This window comes from Lissotriton vulgaris, chromosome 7 (genome assembly GCF_964263255.1).
Source record: "Lissotriton vulgaris chromosome 7, aLisVul1.2, whole genome shotgun sequence".
NCBI classification, from domain to species: domain Eukaryota; kingdom Metazoa; phylum Chordata; class Amphibia; order Caudata; family Salamandridae; genus Lissotriton; species Lissotriton vulgaris.
The window spans coordinates 599,634,351-599,646,657 of NC_141695.1; the positions used below are offsets into that span (position 1 = coordinate 599,634,351).

At 49.1% G+C, this 12,307-nt stretch overlaps 1 protein-coding gene across 1 annotated transcript in view; it reads left to right on the forward strand.

The window, feature by feature from the left end:
- Positions 1-12,307, forward strand: part of EVPL (envoplakin) — a 150,023-nt gene that overhangs the window by 112,800 nt on the left and 24,916 nt on the right. Inside the window, exons 12-15 of the mRNA XM_086930714.1 lie at positions 7,380-7,537; positions 7,975-8,072; positions 9,675-9,874; positions 10,164-10,342. Coding sequence (XP_086786840.1) covers positions 7,380-7,537; positions 7,975-8,072; positions 9,675-9,874; positions 10,164-10,342 — 635 coding nt within the window. The remainder of the gene's footprint in view (positions 1-7,379; positions 7,538-7,974; positions 8,073-9,674; positions 9,875-10,163; positions 10,343-12,307) is intronic.

Consider the following 12,307-nt stretch of genomic DNA (forward strand, 5'->3'; position numbering starts at 1 on the left):
CTGCTTGTTCCTCGCCACTAGTTCGCTTACCCGCATAGCCCCATGAAATGCCAGCGTAAAAGCGGCTCGGAATAACACCGTCTCAAACTGAGATGAACATGTTGCAGGGAGTCTGGATAATAACTGGGCCAACCTTTCCAAACCTATCGGGCGCCTCTCGTCTACTCTGCGACCCTCAAGGCGTTGCCACCCCCGTAGCGCTTTTTGTACAACGAAAGACGCTGTCGGGTCCTGGATCCCATGAGCCCTAGCAACAAAGGAAATGGCAGCCCGATGCCTCTGGGCTGTGGCCACCGATTTCCCTGCCAGATGTAAAGACATCAGAAAGTTCACTACCCATTCCTCCTGACCCCAAAACTCCCCTCTAGCAGACCCCAAAAAGGCTAAATAGGACCGGAACGCCCCTTCATATGCCTTCCTTGTCCTGGGTGCTAAACTCTCTCCCACGAGGTTACGAAGTTCGGGGCACCGAGAGACCAGAGAGCTTCGGGAAAGGGTGCCGGCTCCGGGTCCGCTGTGGGAAGAAAACCCCAGAAAGCCTGCATACGAAAACGAGACAGGGCATCAGCCGCCTGGTTCATTACCCCCGGGACATGTCTTGCTTTGAATAGCACATTCAATTGCATACACAGTAAAACGATTTCCTTCAGTAGTCTCAAAATCCATTTGCATCGTGCTGCCTGGCTATTGATACACTCGACCACGGTCATATTGTCAGACCAGAATACCACAGAGTGATCTCTGAACCCTTCGGGCCATGTTCTCAGGGCCACCAAAATGGGGAAAAGTTCCAGGAAAGCAATGTTACTTGTCAGTCCACTGTCATGCCACCATGCCGGCCACTTTTGTGCAGACCACCTCGTGCCGAAGATAGCACCAAAACCTATGCTCCCTGCCGAATCTGTCCACAGCCCCAGCTCCTCAGAGGACACGGCCGGTTTGTTCCAGACGACTCGACCATTGAAATCTGCCAGAAATGCCAACCAAATGCGCATGTCCTGGTGGACCTCTGCCGAGAGCCTTGTGCGATGATGGCCCTCCTTCAGGCCGACCATGGCTTGAGCAATCGAACGGGAAAAGGGGCGGGCCATTGGTATAACTCTCAGGGCGAAATTCAACTGACCCACTAACTGCTGTAATTGATGCAGCTTAACCTTAGATCTACTTATACACATTTGCAGGGATGCCCTGAACTTTGACACTTTGTCGCCTGGTAAACGAAAACAACCTTCTCCGGAGTCTAACTCGATCCCCAGAAACTCGAGGCAAGTGGAAGGACCCACAGTCTTACCTGGTGCCAATGGCATGCCAAACTGATTCATTAACACACAAAAAGCAGCCAAAGCCTGCCCACATTCCGGATCCCCGGCTGCCCCCAGGAACAAAAAATCATCGAGATAATGCATCACGTGTTGAAAACCCGTCTTTTTTGTGAAGACCCATTGTAGGAAACTACTGAATTTTTCGAAATAGGCACAAGATATAGAGCACCCCATCGGCATACACCTATCCATGTAATAATGGCCCTGGAACATGAAACCTAGGAGACGCTGATCGTCCTGATGTACCGGGAGCAACCGGAACGCTGACTCGATATCAGATTTTGCCATCAGCGCACCGGGCCCCAGGCGATTCAAAATGGCTACGGCCTCATCGAAGGATGCGTACCGCACCGAACACACTTCCGGGTCTATCGCTTCGTTTACGGAAAGACCACGTGGGGCTGATAAATTATGTATCAGCCGAAACTCACCCGGGTCCTTCTTGGGGACCACCCCTAAAGGAGAACAAACAAAGTTAGCAACCGGTGGTACACTAAACGGACCGGCGACTCGACCTCGAGTAACCTCCTTCCGGATCTTTTCCTGTACCACGGTCGTATGCTGCAAGACCGAAATCTGATTCTTACATTTCTCTACACCTTGAAAGTCCCCCACTGGGATGCGGAAACCATATGAAAACCCGTTCCGCAACACCCCAGCGGAAGCACGATCCGGGTATTCGCTGAGCCAGGGAATCATTGCCAAGGTATCAATCGGGGTAGGTAAAGGCGCCCCTCGGACTATGTTAGACCTGTTTGGCGCCTCCTCTACCCCCGTTATCACCCGTTTTGGCTCTGCACGTGGACTCAGGATGGGATGATTGCCCACACCCACTACATTCGTGTCTAAATTTGCACGACCCCTGGGGCCTAGTACATTTACCCCTGTTAAAGTTCCAACAAACCCCCCTTTTACCTGTATTGCCGGTAGGCCTCGAGTGATTGTCGGTACCCGTACCTGATCGAAAGGGCGTCCCCGCATACTGGCGGGAGGATTCGCCAACGTTACTCCCTACTAAAGGCAATTTCAACATACCAGTATCCTCCATTTTGGACCATGACACAGAATCATAACAATCCCAAGTTAAGTTTTTATCATGTTCTTTAGCCTTTCTGAAAATATTATCATAGCAGAACCACTGATTACCCTCGTGTGATACCGAGTACCCCATGATCCGTGACTGATAAATCGGCAATTCGGGCAGTAATTCGGGCCTTCGTTCCCCCAAGATCGATGTAAAAACCCCCCACGCTTTGCCCCAATTGCCAATGTTTTCATTTACCTTAAAGGCGGCCATCTTTGCGCGCCAAACACTCGGATGCATGAGGTCCTTCTGGCCCTTCACATGCTCCATCTCGTAATGATCAGTAAGCAACGAGAAGATGTTTACATACTCCCCTGCCCATATCTTCTCTTTAATAGCTAAAGGGACATGCTGACCCAACTTTTCCCTACGAGAGGGTGCTGACTCATCCCTCGCAATCGGCAATGGCCGCTTACCTGAACCGGACGCTGTCTCTGCGACTGAACCTGTCCCCTGCGGCTTTTCTACTGCTGCAGCCGGCGTGGACACCTTCGCTGCTTCCCGTGTCTCACGCAGTTGCTTCATCAGCACCTGCGCGTCGACAGCCGTGGCGCCCTCGCTACCTTTACCCAACCACGCTGCTAATTGTGCTGCCAGCTCGGGCGGCATATCTTCCCCGGACACGGGGGTGACCACAACGGGAATCGGATTCCCTTCTTCCGGCACGGGAGTGGGGGCCTCGAGCGGGGTACTGGGACCCGGGATGTCTCCCCCAGCTGCTCCCCTCCTGGGCCTCTTGCTTTTTCCTCCCGGGGCTGCTCCCGCCAAAGGACGTTTCGGCCCCCCTTCCTCGTCTTTATCCATTCGCCTCTTTAGGTCGGTCACCTCTTTCATGAGAACGCGCAGCATCTGGTCGGTAGTCATGCGCTTTCCCGCCTTCTTCGGCATTCTCCAACAGAGTATCTGAAAGACAAACCAGAACGATTATAACGCTCAAAATTGGCTCTTCGTTCCGTCTCGAGCTCACGTGCAGCGAGGAGGTGCAGCTTCAGAGCACAGGAACAAGAGGATGCTTTCTTGGCTTGCTGCTCCTTTTATCCGTCTTCAGGGCGGGCGTAAACCCGCCCCTGCCTGCCCCAAGGGCGTGGCCGGCCGCGTCAGTGTCTAGGCCAACCCACTCTAGGGCGGGAAAAAGGCGCGCCCCGGCTACGCCGCTTCGGGCATACCAGCCGAGACTCGCCTCCCGCCCAAGATGGCTTCCCGGGGGGATCGTGGTACTCCGCCATACGTTCGGGGGGACCGAGTGGTCGCCCCTTTCCATTCTCAGATCACTGAAGAACTCCATATGATATACACTCAGATCGAACATTCACAGTAAGAGAAACAGACATGTACAAACGCGCTACATGAATCTGATGTTGACAAAAGCCAAGCAACGTTTTGCAACCTACTGGGACACCCAGATGCACACACAAGTTAAAATTGAACACAACAGGGTGCTAGGTGAAAGCTCAACCTCAGCAGAATACCAGCTCAGAGGGAAGAAGCCCAAGTGCAGACCAATAATAACCAATTACATGATGGTTCAAGACCACAGCCTGGAGATTGAACCAGCTAATATAATGCACGGCAAAAGGAAGCAGCACCAGATTTGTGAGCACTGTGATCCTGTCTTGGTGGGAAATTAGATCACTTTCCTGGAACACTCCTCAAAGTATGAGCAAACAGGATGCTGCTACTGTGTGAGGTCAGCACAAGGTCCACATGTGACTGGAACGCCTCAGAGGTGGCACTGGAAAGAGGACTTGTCTAGTCAGACTTTTATAGTATCAGAGACTAAATTCAAACACTCAGAATTCTATAAAGCTTTCTAATGAATTTAATCATAATGCCATGCAAATAGAGCATTATTGAACTAAACTAAACACCAGCATGAAAAGGAGGGCAGAAAGACAGAGCAAGAAGAAATATTGAAGAAGAGAAAGGCAGATGAGATTGGGCAAGACAGAAAAGTGAGTTAGAGCCATAAAGTGAGACAGAGGGGTAATAGATGAAAGAGAGCTAGACACAAGGGCAGAGAAGGGCAGAGAGAGATATGGAGAAATATAAAAAGGTGTTGTAGATGGACCCAGAGAGACAATGGGCAGGGGAATAACAAGAAAAAGAAAGTAGCTATGAACAATTGAGAAATAGAGAGGAATGATGTATAGAGGGCAGGGAGATTGAGAATGAAAGACATTGGCAATGGTAAGAGGGGAGAGAATGGCTGTGGAATGGAGAACAGTCGAGACAAAGAAAGGTGTTTATGAAGACCGGCAGGGCCCAAACAGTGTAGTCCATCCTCATGCAGGACAGAACTAGCTCTTGCCCTTCTCAGTAAGTGCAGATGTTATGTCACTGGGAAAAGCTGAGGAGGAAGTTACTGTGTAGATAATATTTACGAGGATAAGAAGCTGGCCCAGTAGGTGGCCTCAGTAACAACATTGCTACTGAGCTCACCTACTAGGCCATCTTCATGACCTGCTGCGACCAATAAAGTCATCATCCACTGGAAGACTATATCTACATTCATCATGTCACTGTCACAGAGGTTTTGTTATGCAACAAAGCAAGTCATAAAATAGCAATGCTCTCTGTCTAGATAATCACAAAACAGAGTACTGAGTAGTGCTCATTTGATTGATTGGTCCACAGATTTGCGTCCAATTTTCTACTTCTGCTGCTAGTTTCTCAGGCTAAGCCCAAGATGCAAAAGATCAATAGGTTGGTCAATCTCTCTTCTGTGCTGGAGTTCAAATCTCTTGCAGCTCTCAGTATGCCCCGGTACAAAGCTTCTCATATCCTAACATATATTGTCCAGATGGATGGACAGACGTGTCAGCCAACTCGAGGGACAATGAACTTGGCAATGGTTCCTGAGGTTTTGGAATCAAGGCATTTCAATTTACTTCAACATCATAAAGGCATTTCCAGGCAAAACTGCCGTCCTTTAGCTAGAACGTCCCAATCCCTCAACTGGAAATATTGAAGCGTGTTTTCCTTTTGTGTTAAATGTCAACTGTTTTATTTTCTTCACTTAGGTCACTAAGGGCTTGTGTACCACTGTGCGGCAGTGCACGCAGAAGCTTTGGATTGCCACAGAAAGTGACTTATCACACAGTCTTTATTTAAAGAATTATGAATATCTTTAGTAAAAGAGCACACTTCATCTCAGGGCCCTAACCTCAGCTTCTGAGACATCCGTGTGCTCCTGTTTACAAAAAGTCCCCTGACGATAATGTGAGATCAGGATCCCTGCTGAACCAGATTCAAGTAAATTTCCATAGTGGATCAACAATTGAGCTCTCTGTTCTCCCCTCAATTGTCAGTCATTGGAAAGAGATGGTGGCATACACCGAGTGACAGAGCATTATCATATTACATTGACTTGACAGCAGACCTCAGAAGCCTGTTAATTGTTGCCTTTTGCAATGCAGTCAAAGATAAAGAGCTGTATGAGGCAAAATGGAGTGTGGCGTGTATTAATTGGTGTTGTCAGTTCACTTGCCAATTATGTCAAAGGCACATTCCACAAGCAGCTACAGGTGCATACTCAGCTACGGTTTCACTGACAGATCTGTGTGAAGGGGCAAGATGACGCCTAGTTCGTACATTCTTTAGACACTGCTGACAACCATGGTCATCAAGATGTGCCTAAGAGATATTAAGGAACCTGGGCAGCCAATCTACCACCCCTCACACCTACCCAGTCAGTGGCATAGTACTTGTTACAAAGCATGTATAAAGCATATGAATTATTATCATATTAATGCGGTAAAAGATAATGGGTCCGATCATACAGTATTTATTCTGTTAGGGCAATGGAGCACAGTGCTCTGATGCGCTGATGGAGTAAACATACTCTGAATTTAGAGATATCTGCCAGCCCAGCAGAAATCTATTAACATTGGCAGGAACCGCTGTCATGACAGTTCCTGTCAATGTATTAACCAACAATCAAAATGACAGTACTGTCGGTCAAACTTTTAACATGTTTTTATATTTTCAAAAACAAAATTCCAAAGCGGAATGTAATTTTTGAAAATACAAAAAAAAACGACCCGCCAATAAGGAAGTTGTCTCCCATAGTGTGGGGGTTATTTTACAGTTTTCACTGCCCCTTACCACCGGGATTTACCTAGCGGTAAGGGGCTACGGAAACTGGCCATTCTAAATGGGGCGGGTGGTTGAATCGCCAAACCTCCGACGGCCCAAACTCCATCGGAGGTCAGGGATGGCGGCAGAGTAGTCTCCATTAGTGACATATTTAAGTCCACCAGTCGATTGCTCAGCCTAGTGGGTCTTCAGTTTGGCGGAGAAGATGTCCGTCACCGTTGTGATGGAGTACTCTCTCTGCTAAACTCTAATCAACATATTTTACTTACTATGATTGGGCAAATAGTCCAAAGAGATAAACAGAACTCTATCCAAGCTGTAACCCATGCTCCAGTATCACGTCCCAACCAGCGATATCAGCAGTGTTCGGAAACACTGCATTTACTCAGGGTCAGTTTCTTCAAGGGACAGCTGTAGAGAGTCACCCGACTTCTACAATACATTATGTCCACTTTACACTCCGAGGGCTGGGCTTGGTCGGAGGAGGTAAATAAAAGGGCAGATGGTCGCTTGAGGCCATTGCCGACACTATAACCTATAAGCTATGTCGTTTGTGTGTGTTGCTGCGCTTGGGGCCTGTGTACGCTCCTGCCAACCAGTCTGCCCGCCACATTGGCCAGAAGCAGAGCCGGCGTTCATATAGAGAAATGGGAGACTTTCAATAATTGCTGAAAGACATTGCCCAGTGCTAGTCGCCTCTCAGGGATCACTAATCTACACAAAAATTAGTGTTTCTGTAGGCAGTTGAACCAGACAGCTGGAGCTTGAGGGGGTGGTCGCTATCACGTGGAACAGAGGACCGCTGGCAACGATTGGCAGAAAGGAGTCTGGTCAAGTCATGGGCAAGGCCCTTTTATCCCCCTGTTTTGTCTTCGCAGATGCAGCTCTTCAAGGGAGAGAGGTACGCTTTGAAGGACACCCGCAAACTGGACGCCTGGATGGTGGAGAGTCCAAAGGGCGGAGAGAAGAAAGTAGTGCCGGGAGCATGTTTCGTCATTCCACCTCCTGATTCTGAGTCCATGGATAAGCTGAAGAGGTGAGGGGGTGCGGCTGGAGCCATGGGGTGGGGTGGGGAAGAACTCTTGAGAAAAAGGAGAAGAGGTGACATTTCAGTCAGAGTTCTATCTTTCTGGGGTTTACTGTTAGGCTATTCCCAGCCTGATACTTCTTCTAAGATGAACCAGTGCACCCACTTTAAATAAAACGCCCAGTGTCGTGGAATGCCAGGAGAGATGGGGCAGTGCAGTCATGTGCCAGGCTAGTGGCTTTGCAAGGCTAGTACTGCCACCGAAATAGACAAGCATGTGCAAACCCTAGTGCACGGATGTCCCACTCAGAAATACCAGACACTCTTATTCCACCACATACACAGTAAAACGTATGCACGGTTAGACACCATTGACACACATACAAAAACCAACACACAAGCGTGGGTGTGTGCACAATATCTAACCCTCTCCCAACCCCTTTCAGGCTGGAGGGTGAGCTGGCCGAAGTGAAGAAGAAGCAGGCTGCAGTCCAGAGCACTCTGAAGTCCTCCAGAACGGAGACCACCAGGCCCAACCAGCTCGGTAAGTGATGGGTACACGATGGGAAACCCTGCGGGCCGGTGGGTGCAGGAACGAAAGGGCGAAAAACAGGGATGGAAATATGCCAGAGAAAAGGAGACAATTGAAGAGTGGTGAAGGAAGGAGGCATACAGTGGAATCAAGACTTGACAGCCTTGGCATTCGCACCCCAACATTTGGCAGCACCAGATGCGGGCTTGGGGCCATGTCCGTATTACATTGTAAATTAAGCACTGAGTAATACTGTCATAAACATCCTGAATGAAGCCTGAGCCTGAGATATGAGAACAAGTAGTAAAGAAAGTGCTGCAGTGCTTGAGGCCAGAGCCGGAAAAAAATATCAGATAAAGGACAGCTTTGCTGTCTGAGGCCTGCAAGATGTATGTAACCCCAAAGATAGCTTCGCTGTCTGAGGCCTGCAGGATGTATGTAACCCCAAAGATAGCGCTGCTGTCTGAGGCCTGCAAGCTGTATGTAACCCCAAAGATAGCTTCGCTGTCTGAGGCCTGCAAGCTGTATGTAACCCCAAAGATAGCTTCGCTGTCTGAGGCCTGCAAGATGTATGTAACCCCAAAGATAGCTGTGCTTTCTTGGCCTGTAAGATCTGTGCAGCCTCAGCAATGCCACTTTCTGAGCCTCACAGATCTGTTGAAGTAACCGTGAGTCTGTGACATCTCTGTGACCGGATGGTTACCTCAGCTTTTTTAAACCTAACTCTGATATCTAACTTGCTCGGCAGATCTACTGTCTGAGGCCTGAGCCCAATATTTAACTTGGAGGAGGGCTGTTTTGTGGCCTTAGCTTTTGACATCAGATTAGCCTCTCCTGTCTAAGGCCAGCGTCTTGGAACTTCTGGCATAACTCAGCTGGAGCCGGGGTTTGTCCTATCTATGGATTCTGACAAAAATCCCTGCTTTCCAAGTCCTGATTCTGTGACATTACGGTAGCTGTAATGTCTATATGCCGGAGCATGCAGAATTTTTTTTTAACTTAATATATTACACTGCATGTGGCCTGAAAATGTAATACGTAGGGAACCTGACACAACGTTAATGCCCTAGACCGTATGAATGTGTGTAACCTTGAGGTCAGAAATAAAAGTTACAAGCTAACAACTTTATCTTTCATTCCCTGTATGTTGATTTTTTAAAAAGCCCTGCTGCTGAGAGCTAATACTTACATATGAGCTCTGCCCTGATATTCTTCCAGACAGGCTGCTGTTGGATCAGTGCTGTTCAAAAGCTAAAGTCCATCCGAGTTTGATTCAAAGGTTCTAGACCAAAAGCGATCTCTAACAGAGACTACATTGAAGCCAATGAGTTCATTCAGACCGTGCTGTCAGGGGTGACCCGTCCACCCTGTGAGTGCGACGGTGTTGAGACCCCAGTGTGTGCGAGACAATGCTTGAATGAGGCAGCCCCAAGCTGCAGGACTCTCACCTAGTGAATGACCCTGTGCACCGACATTTTCAAATGTACCTTTAGAGAGTAAAACAACACTGCTTCAGAGTTGAAATTCATACCTAGTGAGTGAGACTGTCGCACAAGGTTTGAGACTGCTGCCAAGAAGTGAGACATGAAATGCCTGTATTCTGTTTCTTTGCAGCCCCGTTGGGCAGTGGCGCAGCTGGCCGGGTGGTCAATGGAGAGGTGCCCGATACCCAGGGTGCCCAGCTGCTCTCCAAGCTGAAGGACATCAACGGGGAGCTGGAGGAGGCCGAGCAGGAGGTCCTGAGCCACGTCCGGGCCCCCGTGAGCCGTAGCGCCCCGTCCGAGGACCTCACCAAGCGACTGAAGGCCCAGGAGGTGAGAGAAACCTGCTGAGACCGCGGGGGCAGTTTAACCCCTCGAGACCCAATAGCCCTCCCGCGCACACAGATCTCAAGTTATTCCAGGTCAGGTGTCAGAAGATGAATGAGCTACTCACACCTGACCTGGGACAGCCTGAGACAGATGCTTGAAATTAATCTCTGGGAAGGGAATACCACTGCCCCAACCGGAAGTGGGGACAGGGTCCCTTTTAGGAATGGGTGTGTCGGTGGTTCAGCTGGCCTTAGCCTTCCCATTGGTTCTTAATACTCTTTCTGCACTCCAGGGGGTCAGCAAGAGGCTGCAGGCCATAGGGACCGAAAAGGACACGGCCCAGAAGGAGTGTGAATCCTACCTGGCGAAGAAACCATCTGGGGCCGAGGCTGCGCAGATCCCCTCAAGCCTGACGTGTGCCAAGAACAAGTATGATGAGGTCAAGTCCCTCTGCGGCCTCTACGACGAGGAGTGAGTACAGCGAGAGGGGAAGATGGAGGGGGGGACATCAGACCGAAACCCAGGGTACCACCTCACAGCTAGAGAGAGGGAGGTCTTCAGGGGTGGGAAGAGATGCATACGGAGGAACAGAACAACACAGCCCAAAATTAGCTGTAGAGGGGAGTTCGCCTAAGTCATAAAAAGAAACTGTTATAGTAAACAAAATACATTAATGGATCCTTTGTAACCAAGAAGAGCAGCAGAGGAAGGCAACGCTCTATCACCGCTGATGGGCAGCGGCAGAGATGTGGGCTATGTGATGGGTGGTTGCTTTTCAGGGGGTGCTTGATCACAGCTTGGAGGTGGCAGCTGAGGAGTAACTGTCTGAATGAGCCTCTGGTCCTTTGGAGAGTGCTTCATCCATGCTCCAGATAGTGCTTCGCCTCAAGCATAGGTAGCATCCAGACCGGTGGCCCAAAGAAGAAAATAGATTGTGCACATGCTCAATCCAACAATAGTGGGTAGCTTTATTGTTAATTAACGATGAGCGCAGTCCAACGAGCGTTGCAAAACGAACTGGCCTTCATGAAAAAACTTAAGACAAGGCTGTTTCCCTTATATCACGAATGAGCTCCGTTCTTACCATAGCACTCATCATCAGCGCGGGGAAGCCTGAGGGTAGCCATGTGATATACAATTCCCAAAATCTAATCAAATCTGCTGCACTTTATTTAATTGAACTAAGTTTATTAATGAAACACACAGCTCATTAAAAGTAAGAAACGCCGATTTCAACTTAGAATAGTCATGCCCATTTTGAAGCAGACCGGTCTCCGTAACCTTCAACCCCCCCCCCCCCGCCAAAAAAAACAGAAGCGCACTGCATTCTCAGTAGGAGGTAAAGACATCAGGCTCCCACACCCCTCTAGCAGAAGAACTTCAGTTTCAGTCTGTATTCAAGAGACATCCATAAGCCCATGGTCCCGACACTTCTTTACAGATCTCCAAATACAAGGACACCAAAAAAGCTCTATCCAGTTCAACTGTGTGCAAACACGTATTACTGTCCTATGTGTTGCACCTTCAGTTCCTCTGGGAAGCCCTCTTGTGAGTTGTCCTTCCACTGGAGTTGTAGTACCGCTCCACATGACGTTCATAGACAACCCTCCCCGTGGCTTGACAAAAATCCATCTGCAGCTGTCTTTTCTCCAGTGTGGTGGCCCAGTCTAATAATGTTGCTTATACAAGAAATGAAGAGGGGGACACGCTGGAGAGATCAGGACTGCCCACATCACGCGAGGTATTACAGGAAGACATGATGCATCAGTCAGGGCCAACCAGGAAGGGGCCTGAGCTTGAAGCAAGGGTCAGCCACCCCTGATGATGTCCGCAGCCATGGACTATTATTTGGCTTCTTTCAACATATTTTCCAGACAAAACCAGCACACACGGGACATCCTGGTTGTATTGCGGTTCCAGATATACCCTGGTGCATAGTGGGACTCTACTTCCCTCTCCTCATCTCATGTGCAAGATCTGCCTGAGCCTCACCACCTGCTCCTGGGATCCACAGTAGATAATGGCCGCAAGGGAATCGACTCAACCGTCGTGACCTTTCACTATGTATGGGAATAGCTCTGCAGAGCATTAGCAGAGGGGGGGGGGAGATCTATTGTTTCATTTTCACAGACCCCCCAGATGCCAACTACAGTAGAAGAATGGAGTCATTCATAGTGTGTGCCCCTCTGCAGTCGTCTCCAGGCACCTCACATGCATGACAGACCGGCTATCAGTGCATAATGCAGGAGCTCCAAGTGGTTGTGGTTACTTTGGGCTCACACTGACCCTGCCCCTTTTCTCGCTAATTTTTAAATATTTGGAAATTTCCAAATATAGTTCATGTCTGCCTCAACTTTCAGGCACAACAAAAGTGAGTATAAAAGCTCACACCTGGGCCCTATAACTGAATGCCGCAAGCAGCTGTGTAGTGGTGTG